General features: G+C 35.2%; 1 protein-coding gene across 2 annotated transcripts in view; it reads left to right on the top strand.

Annotated features, from left to right (window-relative positions):
• SPECC1L (sperm antigen with calponin homology and coiled-coil domains 1 like) overlaps window positions 1-12,748 on the top strand; it is a gene marked incomplete at both ends in the record, with an annotated part of 49,317 nt that overhangs the window by 17,201 nt on the left and 19,368 nt on the right. For both annotated transcript variants that reach the window (XM_082007711.1, XM_082007710.1), the window contains 6 exons: window positions 188-261; window positions 763-938; window positions 2,728-2,891; window positions 4,519-4,610; window positions 10,253-10,343; window positions 12,213-12,296. In XM_082007711.1, coding sequence (XP_081863837.1) covers window positions 188-261; window positions 763-938; window positions 2,728-2,891; window positions 4,519-4,610; window positions 10,253-10,343; window positions 12,213-12,296 — 681 coding nt within the window. The remainder of the gene's footprint in view (window positions 1-187; window positions 262-762; window positions 939-2,727; window positions 2,892-4,518; window positions 4,611-10,252; window positions 10,344-12,212; window positions 12,297-12,748) is intronic.

Genomic DNA, 12,748 nt, shown 5'->3' with positions numbered 1-12,748 from the left:
AAGTATGTACTTATTGACGCTTTCTGTCAAATTATTTCAGCTCATACTATTTTTTTCCAGATGGCTTTGGTGATAAAAATTTATTCTCTGAGTAAGTTTTTAAAAACGTTTGCAGGTTTTTTGAGTTACTCTTTTTTAAAGTAAATAGATCCGTAAGATCTTACAGAGAATTTTACTTTCTTTCCAGATACAGTTAAAAAACTTCAGGACCAAAAACATGACATGGAAAGAGAGATAAAGAATCTTCACAGGAGACTCCGGGTAGGTTAAAACCTAAAAACTCAATAAATTGTAAACTTAGAATGTCATAGGATGTGCATGTGGAATTGTAACAAGGTAATATAATTAGATGTAATACCATTAAAATAATTATTTCTGAGAGACAGGTGTCACATGGCAATGTATTTACTAATCTACAGACACTAAAGAATCAACTTCAGAAAAATTCTCAGTGTCACAAAAAGATACGGCATTGGGATTAGGAGAAAATGTTCCTGTGTCTTCTGATGTATAGTTTAATATTCTTTTTTTTTTTTCCCCTCCACTTTGAACATTTTCTTTGTTTCTAGAAAATAAATCTAGTTATTTCCATCAAACCTTCTTCAATTTAACTTGTAAGTTAGATTGTGCCTGATGCCAGAGATGACTACCTTTGTAAATCCTGTAACAGCATGAACAAACTATGAATAATAAGAATAACTTTTATTTTTAAATTCAAAATTCTTGCTGCTGCTTTCAATTTAAAGTTTTATTTACTTATAGGAAGAGTCAGCAGAATGGCGTCAGTTCCAGGCTGATCTACAGACTGCAGTGGTTATAGCAAATGATATCAAGTCTGAGGCCCAGGAAGAGATAGGAGACCTGAAGCGTAGATTACATGAAGCTCAGGAGAAAAACGAGAAGCTCACTAAAGAGTTGGAGGAAATAAAGTCACGCAAGTATGCAAAAGACAACAGGGATATTGTCTCTTTTGTAAGGGGTACAATTTTGGAAATTCAGTTTCTTAACTGTTATTGAGACTCCAGAAGTTCATACATCCTCTCACTGTAAGGATCTGTATTTCAACAAGCTCCTTTACGTAAGCTGTCAGGGGTCAAAATAGGGAAACTTATAAGAACAATATTTGTTTCTTTATGCTGTATACTTAATCCATCCAAGAATATTCAGTTTGGTGCTTTTGCAAAACCAGGTTGAAGTGGAGGATTTTTGGTATTTAACAGCTGGACGTGATTTAACTTCCCTCAGTGAGAAAAACAAGCAGTGTTGGCTTTTCTGTACCATCATTAATACTTAGTAGCAGCCAAAGCTTTTGGTATGGTTAAAAATACAGCTGGATTTTTACCTGAAAAGAAACCTTCATCTAATTCTTCATATATCTTGTACTGTTTTCTTTCCACTAATAATTGTTTCTGGGAATAATTAAAGATGCTTTGCGTATGAAAAATTTTTTTCATAAAAATAATTCAAACTGTGATGTATTGTGGTTTGAATTAGTTGCTTACAGTTATTCAGAAGCTGAGTTGTATGTCTTTCAGAAGTATTAAAGTCCTCAAATCCATAGAATAGGAACGTCTTGGACAGTACCATTTGAGTCCTGACTACATTGTCTCTAGGGATTGAATACGTGTATAGCTTAGAATTACAGTATTGATGTTTGTGATGTGTATATATTAAACATTTTTTTTCCACGTGGATAGGCATTTTATAGGATACATTACACTTAACCCAGCATCCAGTAGGGTATGAGATAATGCAGGCTATGGAACTTGGAAAAGCTGATTGTAGGAAGAGCACACTGGTTACACTGAAAACGGAAAATTATCTGGATGGATGAATGCTGGGCATAAGGCATCTTGTCTGACCTAAGATCACCAAACTAAGTAATATGAGCAATTCTTGCTAAAACATTTCCGCTAGAATTCTAATTGTTCAATTACTGCTTGCAAGTGAACCTTTGAGGTTAGAGCTGCACTTTTGAAGGTAGAACTGGCGTGCTGATTCCAGTCAGTGTATTCATTATTATCTATACACAAGCACCTTTTGACATTTGATTCAGTGCAGACAAAGAACAAAGAGGCAATCAGATTCCTTGGAAGAGGTACTGTATTAGGGGAGGTGTTAGGAAAATCTGTTACACTGTCTGAAGCAAAAGTCAGTCAATGTTTAATTATTGCAGACAGTAGAAAATAGATTGTTTCAAACAATTCTTGTCTTGTGAATGACACTGAATACAATAACCACCGTAAATACTCTGTACTAAAAATTAATTTTTAAAACGGATTCATATGCTGCCTGAAGATGTATGCCAGAAATGCATTCTTACCTCCTTAGTATTCATTTAAATTGTTTTCTGTTTATGCAGGTGGAAAAAAATTCTCCCCTCTGAGACGATTATTTTCATATGTAATGGTTGAAATCCTTAAGGCTCAGGTTTTTTCCATCGATGTGTACACATGTGTGCATGAGAGGAGCAGGAATTAAACCTTAAATCAAATATTGATCTGATAGACTTTTCAGCTAGTGCTTAAGCTCTCTTGCTGATAAATAGTAAGAACTTAGAGTGATAATTTAGGTTGATAATCTATTTCTAAACTACTGTGGAAAGCAAGCTAGGTTAATGTAATTACCAGCTTGGACCACAGATTTTAATTTGGCTTCAAATTTGTGTTGATTTTTTAAAGACTTTACATGTTTAAATGCCTTAAATAGGCTGCATATTGATTTTAGGCAGGAAGAGGAACGTGGTCGAGTGTACAATTACATGAATGCTGTAGAGAGAGATTTGGCAGCTCTGAGACAAGGAATGGGCCTGAGTCGCAGATCATCGACCTCCTCAGAGCCAACTCCTACTGTAAAAACGCTCATCAAGTCATTTGACAGTGCCTCCCAAGGTAATTATTTTCAACCAGTGTAGTAGCTGTATCACGTTACGATTTTGCATATGTTGACATGGACACTTCTAATGGCTTAGCTAATTCAAAGGTAAGTTATTTTATTGTACTGTCCTGACTTATAAGCAATGGCTGGAACAAACCAACCTGAACTAGATTGCACAACAGATTGTTCACTGTGGTTAAGCGCAAGCATCCTTTTTTTGGTCTTGTCTTTATTTTTTTCTTTACTGTTGCATTAGCAATGACTCATATGCTAGATGCTTTGATTCAATGCTCCCGTATATTAGAAATACATAAACACATATTACACACATAATTATAGCTGGAAGCACAGCTGATTTCAGCCTGACTGTTAAAATGTCAACTTAATGTGCCAAACTAAGCATTCTAAAAGCCATGTAATAGCTAGAGCTGAGTTTGTTTCTTTTAATAACTTATATTCTTAGAGTCAAAGTGCTGATGAAAGTCAAAAATAAAGTCCAGCCAGTATCACCTATTAAAAGATACAGGGAATATTTTCTGAAATGAAAGGGATCTCTCTGTTGAGACAATGGACTTTACTATAATTCTGATTGTGGAAAGAGGTGCTGTTGTCCTTCTCTATAGATGAGCAGAAAAAGGAATCCTGGTAATTATCCTGAAATGAGAAACACTTGGGTTTTAGCTTTGACTGCATGTGAGACCTTCTATGGATTAAAATATTTCCCTTGCCAGGTTTTTGGGTCTTGAATTTCATTTCAGCAATGTCACCATAAGTCTCTGATGTAAAAACGCTTGACCTGAAGTAGACTATGTTACCAGAGAGACTTACTGTACTGTACTGTGCATGGCAAATTTACTTTTAATTATTTATAACCTGAAAATTTTTTAAGGTATAGAAGCATGTCCATAGTATTTGGCAATTCTGTAAATGGTTGTATTTCCACACTTGTTCTCTTTGTTCACAGGTATTTACTAGTGTTTCCTAGTGTTAATTTAGAAGGGTTTTTTTAATCTGTTATTGGACAAAGGTGCTTTCTTGCCAGAGTTAGTTTGGTAAAATGATAAATACCCTCCCTTTTCTTTTTAATGTCTTATTTCATGCTAATACCTACCTTCTTCCCTCAGCATTCATGACTAATCATTCTGTTAAATAATCAGATGACTGATTTACCAATTCAGTATTTGTTAGGTTTTTGTACATTTCTAAACATGTTATTTAATCCCAAAATTTCAGGGATATATAATACCTAGTACCTGTGGACTTTGATTAAAAACTAGAAAGCAGAAGGTCATATAGGTTATCTTTCTTGTCTTACTGGAAGACCTAGGAGCCTGCTAGTAATGCCATCATTTATATCTGCCACGGTAATAGTATCCTGCACCTCATCCGTGTCCGCTCCCAGTAAACTTATGTTTTTACCATGGGTGATATATTCAATACAGAAAATTAATGTAATTACAGAGGAGTTAAATGTGTAGGCATACTTTTAAATTATTTTTGCAGTCAGTTACTACTGAAATTCTGAAAGATGTGCTCCGGTAAAGCTAGTAATGTAAAGTACAAGGCGAGAGTTTGCTATAACAACCAGTCTCCTGTTTCACTGCAAAACAGCGCAATTCTTCCTTTCTGTGTTTCTGCTAGTTCCAAGCCCTGCTGCCGCCACAATTCCTCGCACTCCCCTGAGCCCAAGTCCCATGAAAACTCCCCCAGCTGCTGCTGTATCCCCTATGCAGGTAGGTGTTTTATGACTGCACTTAATCCTTCTTTGTAAAGAAGAGCATGTGAAACTACAGGTGGTAATATACAAATATTGGTTGACTTTGTGGGGAAATAATGATAAAATGTTGCCTCGAGTAAGTAATTACTGAAATGTCCAGGCTAACAAAAGAGTCTTTCACTGAGAACCATGTTGTAAATACAAGATTTGGCATAATTTGGAAGTTCTTGTTAAATATTTCCAACCATTGCTATTCCTGTGCTACTGAGAAGCATGGGAGAAGAACTCTATCTGCATTCCTTAGTTTTAGAGTTGCTGTTTGTCAGTTCTTAGTCCTGTGCCTGGCACAGAAACAGCAGTAATCCCCTTTGAGCAATGGACTGAGATCTGTGCAGAATCTGTCAGCAGTCATCAGTATAAATTTATCCCATGTTGTATGGGCTTTTGATATCAGACCTGACCAGAGAGGAATGAAATAACTGTGATTGATTATCTTTGTTCATTTTGTACTGGCTGAGAGTTTGGCCCGTTGGTGATTGTACTGTGTATTTTGTCCTGTCCCCTCTGAGGCTTTGTCCATTTGTTCAACTGCTACAGGACCCTAAGTACACTAGGCATCATCAATACTCTAATGCTCAGCTGTATCGATCATTGCTGGTTCTGTTATCTCACTAGCTGCATTAAGTGAGATTTCAGCAAAAGCCAACAAGTTTAAGGACAAAACAGATGGGACCAGAATCGCAAAGGAAAATCAAAGAATGTACTGTATGTTTTACTCCTTTAATATCAGTAATTTTCTGGTTGCCTTCAAGATATTGCTAAACAGAAGTCACCAAAACTTGATTTTTACTATAGGTTAGCATAATGTTTTGGTAATAAATCTTCTGTGTGTGAACTGAAGAATCTGTATTCATATTGGCTTTTAATGCTCAAAGAACAATACCTGGTATAGACTGACTGTTCTCCTGTGCTCAGACCAGTGCAGCTTTTATCCATTTAAAGTGAATTTCGTGGAAAAAAAAAAAAAAAAAAAAATAGATAGCCTCAAAGCAAGGAGAAAGACTGAAATGTTTTTTATGAGACCTTCTGCTACTTCCTGTGGCTCAGTCACTCTTGACAGCAGTTTTCTAACGTAGTTAAATGTGACAAGTTCTCTTACAGGTGCTTTTTTCCTATTGATCTATCTCTACATTTCTGTTTATTTCTGTACTCTTGTAGGAAGAGGCAGACTTAATCTCATGTTCTAAAAGGCTAGACCAGAGCATTGGCAGACAGAAGACTTTCTGATGAAGCCGAGGGCTTATTTCACTTTATTTACCTGTAAATTAACCGTGAACCAAAGTAATCTCTTAGAATACTGCAAACCTGCTCAGGTTTACAGCTCTTGTTTGACGTTCTCGATCTGCCAGAATTACTTGAATTTTGAATTCAACTTCTGGTATAAAACCAAGTCATTAACAGCTGGATACTCATTAGTGGGAAACATTGCCTGAAAAAGAAAGGGGAGGGCATGTAAATGAAAACAGCTTCTATTGTCTTTTTGAAGATAAGTGGTTTTCTTGAACGTATCTGTAATTATCCAGAAGACAATGGGGTTTTTTGACCTCAGTTATGTAAATTGTACTTAAAGAATATTTTCTGCTCAAGAGAGAAGGGTTTCGGGTTCAAAACCAATTTTCATTGTCTTTTCTTTATTTTCATATTACTACCTTGTTTTCTACTGTTGTGTTCTAAGCATTTTCTTAATATTTTTTGTCTGTGGTTTTTGCCCTCTTGCAATGGAAAAGCAAGATTTTAATAAATAGTCACTATGTGAGTTGACCTATCAGCTCCCACCTCATAGAAGTCATCCGTGGTTTTAGATCTTGAGTAAAGGTGGAAGGGTTGATCTCTGCATGGGTGTTGCAGTGCTTATTACCATTAATCACAGTTCCTTTTAAATGCTATCACAGGAGAAATATTTACATGGGCACCTACTGAGAAACTGGCACAACTTTGATATCATGATAAGATGGATTGGTTGCAAAAACGATTCTCTAAGTATAGATGCATCAGCATGTGCCCTCTCTGAATGATGCATATCGCTTCATTTTTGTGTTGGACTGTGTCATGAATTCCCTCAGTCTCGCGGAGTTTTTGTTTGCTTTGTTTGTTTTTCTTTACAGTAATACGTGTATGTATAAGGAGTTGCATTCTTGGATACATTTTTGCAACTGAAAACAAATGAAACAACCAACCTCGTCTCTGGCTTCAGGTCCAAGCCTGCAGTGGAACCTATCTGTTATTTACCATAGCGCTTAGCAATACTGCAAAACAATTTAGGAAGAGAGGTATGAAGAGAATGCTCTTCAGAATGTAAAAACAACCCTGCTGGATTAGCTCAAAGCTTAGTCGGTCTGGTATGCCACTGGGAGTGACCAAAGCAGATGGCTAGGGAGGAATATAAGGACAAGGAAGCATATCTGCCGAGTACTTTCTGAGTACTTTCTTTTTCTGTTTCATAGCTGGAGGACTCCCTGAAGTAGATGTGGTTTCAGGTTCACTGGTCACCACTGAATATCCTGATTTGCTTTGAGCATATAAACGTTCAGGCTCCAAGCAATTCAGTGTCAGAGACGTGCATATCTTAACTACTTAATATGTGAAGAACTGTGTTTTGAAACTGCCATGTGTCGGTGCATTGGCGTGAAGTACTTCACTGAAGTACATACTGAAGTGCAAAGTGATCAAGAATAGGTACTTGGTAGTGGTTGCAGGTCATGTTTCCTTCCATAGCCAACAACAGACACAAGGATGAAGAGTCAGAAGCGAAATATTTGGAGTTTAAGGGATTAGTTCATCCTGTTGTAGTTCTGCCTCAAGTTTGACGTGTCAGATGTTTGTCCTCTTACTTTTTTATCTCACCTGTGTGCTGGTTACTCTTCTGGAGTTGTTACTCATCTTACAAACAAAAACCAAACCAAACAAAAAAACCCTGGAAAGAGTAATAGGTAGCTAGCAGAATCTTTATTTTCACATTAGGAATGGCTGTGAGAAAGTAACTGTTGATCTTAGCATTTTGAACTTTATCTGTTACTGTAATTATGTTATACAGAGACTACTACATAAAAACATATTATTTGACTCTGTGAACAACTTTCTTTATACATGCCGTCAAAAGTAGTCCTTAAAGTTTCTAGCATTTTCTTCTGCTAGACCTCAATGTAGGATGAATAAAAGGATCACAGATTGCAAAACGTCTTTAGTAATTTATGTCCTATTAGCAGTGTCCATGAATAGCCTCAAAAGCATGCAAGTCCTCCGAATTTTTGATCCTTTCATTTCATGTTGAGGAGTTTGAACACTAGTGTAAAGGACAAATGGTATTTATAAAGGGATTGATAGGATCCATAAGTGTCTGACTGCACATTAAAACTGTTTTGTTTTGTAAGTGAAATGAGGAATGGCTGATTTGCAAATTCAACAAAAGCTCAGTCAAGCAGAAAAGTTTCTAACGCTTGTAAAATGTTTCAGGAAAAATTATTCTCCAAGAGATTTGTGCACTATTACTACTATATAGATGTTGCCAAGTGGAACTAGATAAACATTAGTTGGTTCATTTTCCTCTAATTTGCTGTGTATTAGTCACTACGTTACTAGTGGTAGTTGTAATAGTAAGATATGTAATAAGGAACTAGCAACAGTGAAGGTAAGCCCTGTCTGCAGTGTCAACAGGAGCAAAAAGTCAAAACAGTTCATTTTATAACAAAGAGACAAGACCACAGCAAGTTATCAGTTGAGTAATATGACCACTTTCTGATAATATTCTTAAAGAATGTTTGGTTTTAAGTGGTACCTGTAAGCTGAGAAAGTGATAAAGGTATATGGTTATCCAGCACTGTGCCTGCTCTGTACATACCTTTGTTCCCTGGCTGAAGTTCTGTACTACGCTGTCTTTGTAACGACAATCCCAGAGTAGAGAAAATTACAAAATGAAATGTTTCTCTTTTAGTCTCATTATCTAACTCTATTATAATGGTTTCCTTTTTTGGGGGGAGACTCTCACTTTGATAGCGTCCTTGTCCTTTATTTAAAAAAAAAAAAACAAAACCAAAATTCCTAAGTGGGTGAAATCAACTGTAAAGTTAATACAAGTTTGAAATGCCAGCTCTTATGGCAAGCTCTTGTAGGCACTTCTGTGTATGGCTCACAGTTGCAGTCACTTCCGTCTGCATGTTTAAAGGAATAATCTTTGTAGTGTACATGCTTGATACCCTTGATATATAAAGTGATGAAATTCTTCATGCTGCATTTTGGAGTTAGATTCTTAGATGGTTGGCAATTTTTTTGTCCATTTGATTTTTAGCACAAAAGTGTTACTCTAGTTTGACTCTAAATGATGAATAAGTAGCCCTGTAATCCTGCTTGTGCTACAGAATGCTGCAAGGCATATACTGTTAACTTTTTTTAATCACGATTTTTGGATTTGTCTGTCTTGCCTACATGATTTGGCATGAGAAACATCCGACCTTTATTATCTTACGAAGATAAGGCTCATTTAACCTTCTCATCTAATCTTGGGCCAGATGGAAAGCTGAAAGAGTTTTCAGGATAAACACATTACTGGACTGATTGTGATTAAATATAGGAATCCAATAAAAAGGACAGTGAATAAAGAATGTACTATAATTTGCAATAGCCTCTTTGAAATGATTAATTTAAAAAAGAATAATTATGAATGGTCTTCCCTGAGTCTTCAGCAACTGAATACAAGTTTCAGTAAGTGTAAGGATAATTATTACTTTGTACAGTTCATTTGTGTGATACTAAAATGCTTAATTCAGTGCTGTCTAGTGGTTAATTATTGTGTGCAAGACTTAACGCATCTGTGATCATGTACTTACACTTCAAGCTGCTCGAAGCTATGCATTGCTAAATTTTTTACATAAAACTTGAAAAAAAATGTTGTAACTAGTTTAGAGCAGAACAGAAATTAAGGTGACATTGTAAAGAAAAAATAATTGTATTTGTATTTTGTTACATATTTGACAAATACTTAACAAATTCTCTCTCCTCAGTTGTTCACAGAGCATCTCAGTTAAATAGGTGGTAACAAAAGCTGTTGACATTTTGAATAAAAAATATTTTTTTCAGTAGGGTTTTTCTTAGCAAAGGGTAGTTCGTGTCACTACACCTAATATACCATTATCCTAATTTTCCAGGAAAAGCCACAAAACTCTGAAGGCATATGTTAGTAACACAAATCAAGCACTAAAATCTTGGCTACATAGAGGAGATTGTACTAATGTAAAAAAACACATCAAGTTTAAACAGAACAGGTTTGTACAAACAGAATATAAATGAAGGTGAAAATTAATACAAAAACTGCAAGAGAATTCTCAACCTTCATCTGCAACATTGGTTTGAGGAACAGGTTTAAGTTTAAAGAAGTAAATGTTACAATATCAATGCTTAATATGTATATACATTCAGATTGGCAAAAGCAATAGGTAAAGATGACTTTTTAACTTAAGTATTTTTGAAGGTTTTTATTTTTTTTCTTAGTTCTTTTAAATCACTAATAATGTCATATCTGAGTTTCTAAAACTGATTCTGCAATTCCATATTTGTTTTTTTATCTTCAGATTATGTTTGACACAAGTATTTTTTCCATTTCAGAGGCATTCTATAAGTGGACCAATCTCAGCTTCAAAACCCCTTGCTACACTGACAGACAAAAGACCAAGCTATGCTGAAATACCTGTTCAAGGTATTGATTCAAGTTCATTTAAACTTTTTTTTAATAATGCTAAAATTAATACATTTTTTGGTATTTTATATCATTTAGTATCCAAAGTGTTAGTCATATTATATACTTTTTGTTACCACAATATTTTCGTAGAATCATATAATATTTCAAGTTCAAGTTTTTATTACTTGTGTTCCATCACACATGGTGGCATATCATAAAGAGACTTTTTTGAATTTTCAAAAAACCCGTGATTGAATCCTGATAACTCGGCATTATTCTGACAGTTTTTAATGTGTATGTAAACTGAGATCACTTGTAAAATCAAGACAAGATGATTTCGGGGTCATGTCTTGCAACTTTCTTCCAGACACTAAAAATACACATCTCTGGGGTTACATTATGTATTCTGTGGTTGGGGTTTTTTTCCCTCCCCAAAATGAAACAAGGGTGATGGCTGGCATTGCATTGCATATGAATAACAAAATATAAACTTAAGTATTGAATCTTCAGGAGCCACATTAAAAAATTGAATGGAATTGAGTGTTGATTTATCTGTTTCCCAACATTTCCCTGTCCCGTGAACTTTGTTTTGTCTCTCAAAACGCTGTTCACAATGTGCTCTTCCTGTGAGAATGAATGGCTATCATGTGTTGGGTGTAGGTCTCTGATTTATGCCTGTTTTAGGGAGGGTTTTTTTGTAGATGTTTCTCAAGATAATCCCCATATGACTCCAGGCTGAATATTTCCTCTTAATTTGGTATTCCCGAGGTCTGATGCTTTCTAAAGGGTTGGGTTTTGGTTTGTGTCTTCTTTTTTTTTTTTTTTTTTAGCACTTCATAATAGTCTGTATGTGCTAGATTTCCTTCTTGCTTTTGTTGAATGCATGTTGAGGTTATTTGTACAATGCAGCTGGAGTTTTAATTTTAGAAACTTTTATATTTTTAGGAATATTGAAATGCCTTTCCAAGAAGATAGTTTAGGATTCTTTAATTGTTACAGAGTTCATGGGTCGACATAAGCTTAAACACAAAATGCTTTATAAAGTTTTTCTGTTTTCATTATAGACCGTTAATGCAGGAGCAGGACTGCATTCCAATAGAGAATGTGCCAGACAGAATTCCTGTTTACAACTGTATATATTTTTAAATTACCTTTGTAGCAATGTATGTTTCTTATGTCACGTTTTCAGCTACTGAATGGGGTTTCACTTTTTTAATCCCAATTCTTCATTGTCATGTTTTTTTGTTTTCAAATTACTGCCTTCTAAGTGTTTCTACACAGGAGTACATAAACCTTTTGAGGAGTATGTAAACCTCTAAAGGTTTTATTTGAAGGAAGATTTCAATAATAGGAAATAGTTTTGATTTGATGCTACAGAAAATTATTTTTGTTGTAGTTTGATTTTACTCATTGGCAGTAGGCAGAACTATTCTTTCACTACAATATATAAAGGCACCTTTTTGATTTCACTGCATGGGGGAGGTAAAAAAAAAAAAAAAGCACATTGTTATTTAAAAAAACACGAGGGACAAAGCAATCTGCTTTACCAATCTTCATTGAGTGGCATATTGAATATTTTTGGCCATGTGCTAAATGGGGATTCCTTGCTCAGCCTTTTGATTTAACAATTAATTTTTTCTAGACCAGGACAAGTGGATTAGTAAGAGGCCTTAGGGAAAAAGGATTAAGAAGGTCATGATGTATTCATAGTGCTCATTATCGGTAATGAGCAAATTTAGGCCTTCTCTTTCATATAGATAAAATCAGTTGCACTGATTGCAGCCAAATTCAGGTACTGGTAGATAATATTTACAACTCATACCTAAGTGTCTTAAGTGTAGCTGGAATCTTCATTAATTATGTTCTCTTTTCTTTTTCTTTGTCCAGAACATTTGTTGAGAACATCTTCTACTAGCAGGCCAGCATCTTTGCCAAGAGTACCTGCTATGGAAAGTGCCAAATCTATTTCTGGTAACATCACGTTTTTTAGATTATTAGTAAAATTAGGAACGCTCGTTTCAACACTGTACTTGCAGATCTACTTTACTTTTTCAAGAGAGAACTTTGGTCTTCAGACCATCAAGCTCTTATTAAAAAAACTCTATTTGGATATTTGAAATAACATATTTTTCAGTGTTCGAGTTACTGAAGTATTTGGGAAAAGAACCTAAAGTCCCATGGTAAAACAATATTCCATTTTATTGCAACAAGTGGAACTGGAGAGATTTTATTTTGATTGCTCATCTAGTGTCCTTATTGTTGCATATACAAACTTGCACCAATGTATCAGATGGATGACTGTGAATCATGCATGTAACAGCTGATGTCTATGTCATCTTTTCTTGTATTAAAAATAATTTTGGTGTGCAAGGTGTATGTGAGGAAAGAAATTGTTCCTGGCTGTTACTTTTTACTGCTTGCAT

This window comes from Phaethon aethereus (assembly GCF_964289735.1).
Source record: "Phaethon aethereus genome assembly, chromosome: 17".
Lineage (NCBI taxonomy): Eukaryota > Metazoa > Chordata > Aves > Phaethontiformes > Phaethontidae > Phaethon > Phaethon aethereus.
This window is presented reverse-complemented; position numbering and strand designations above follow the sequence as displayed.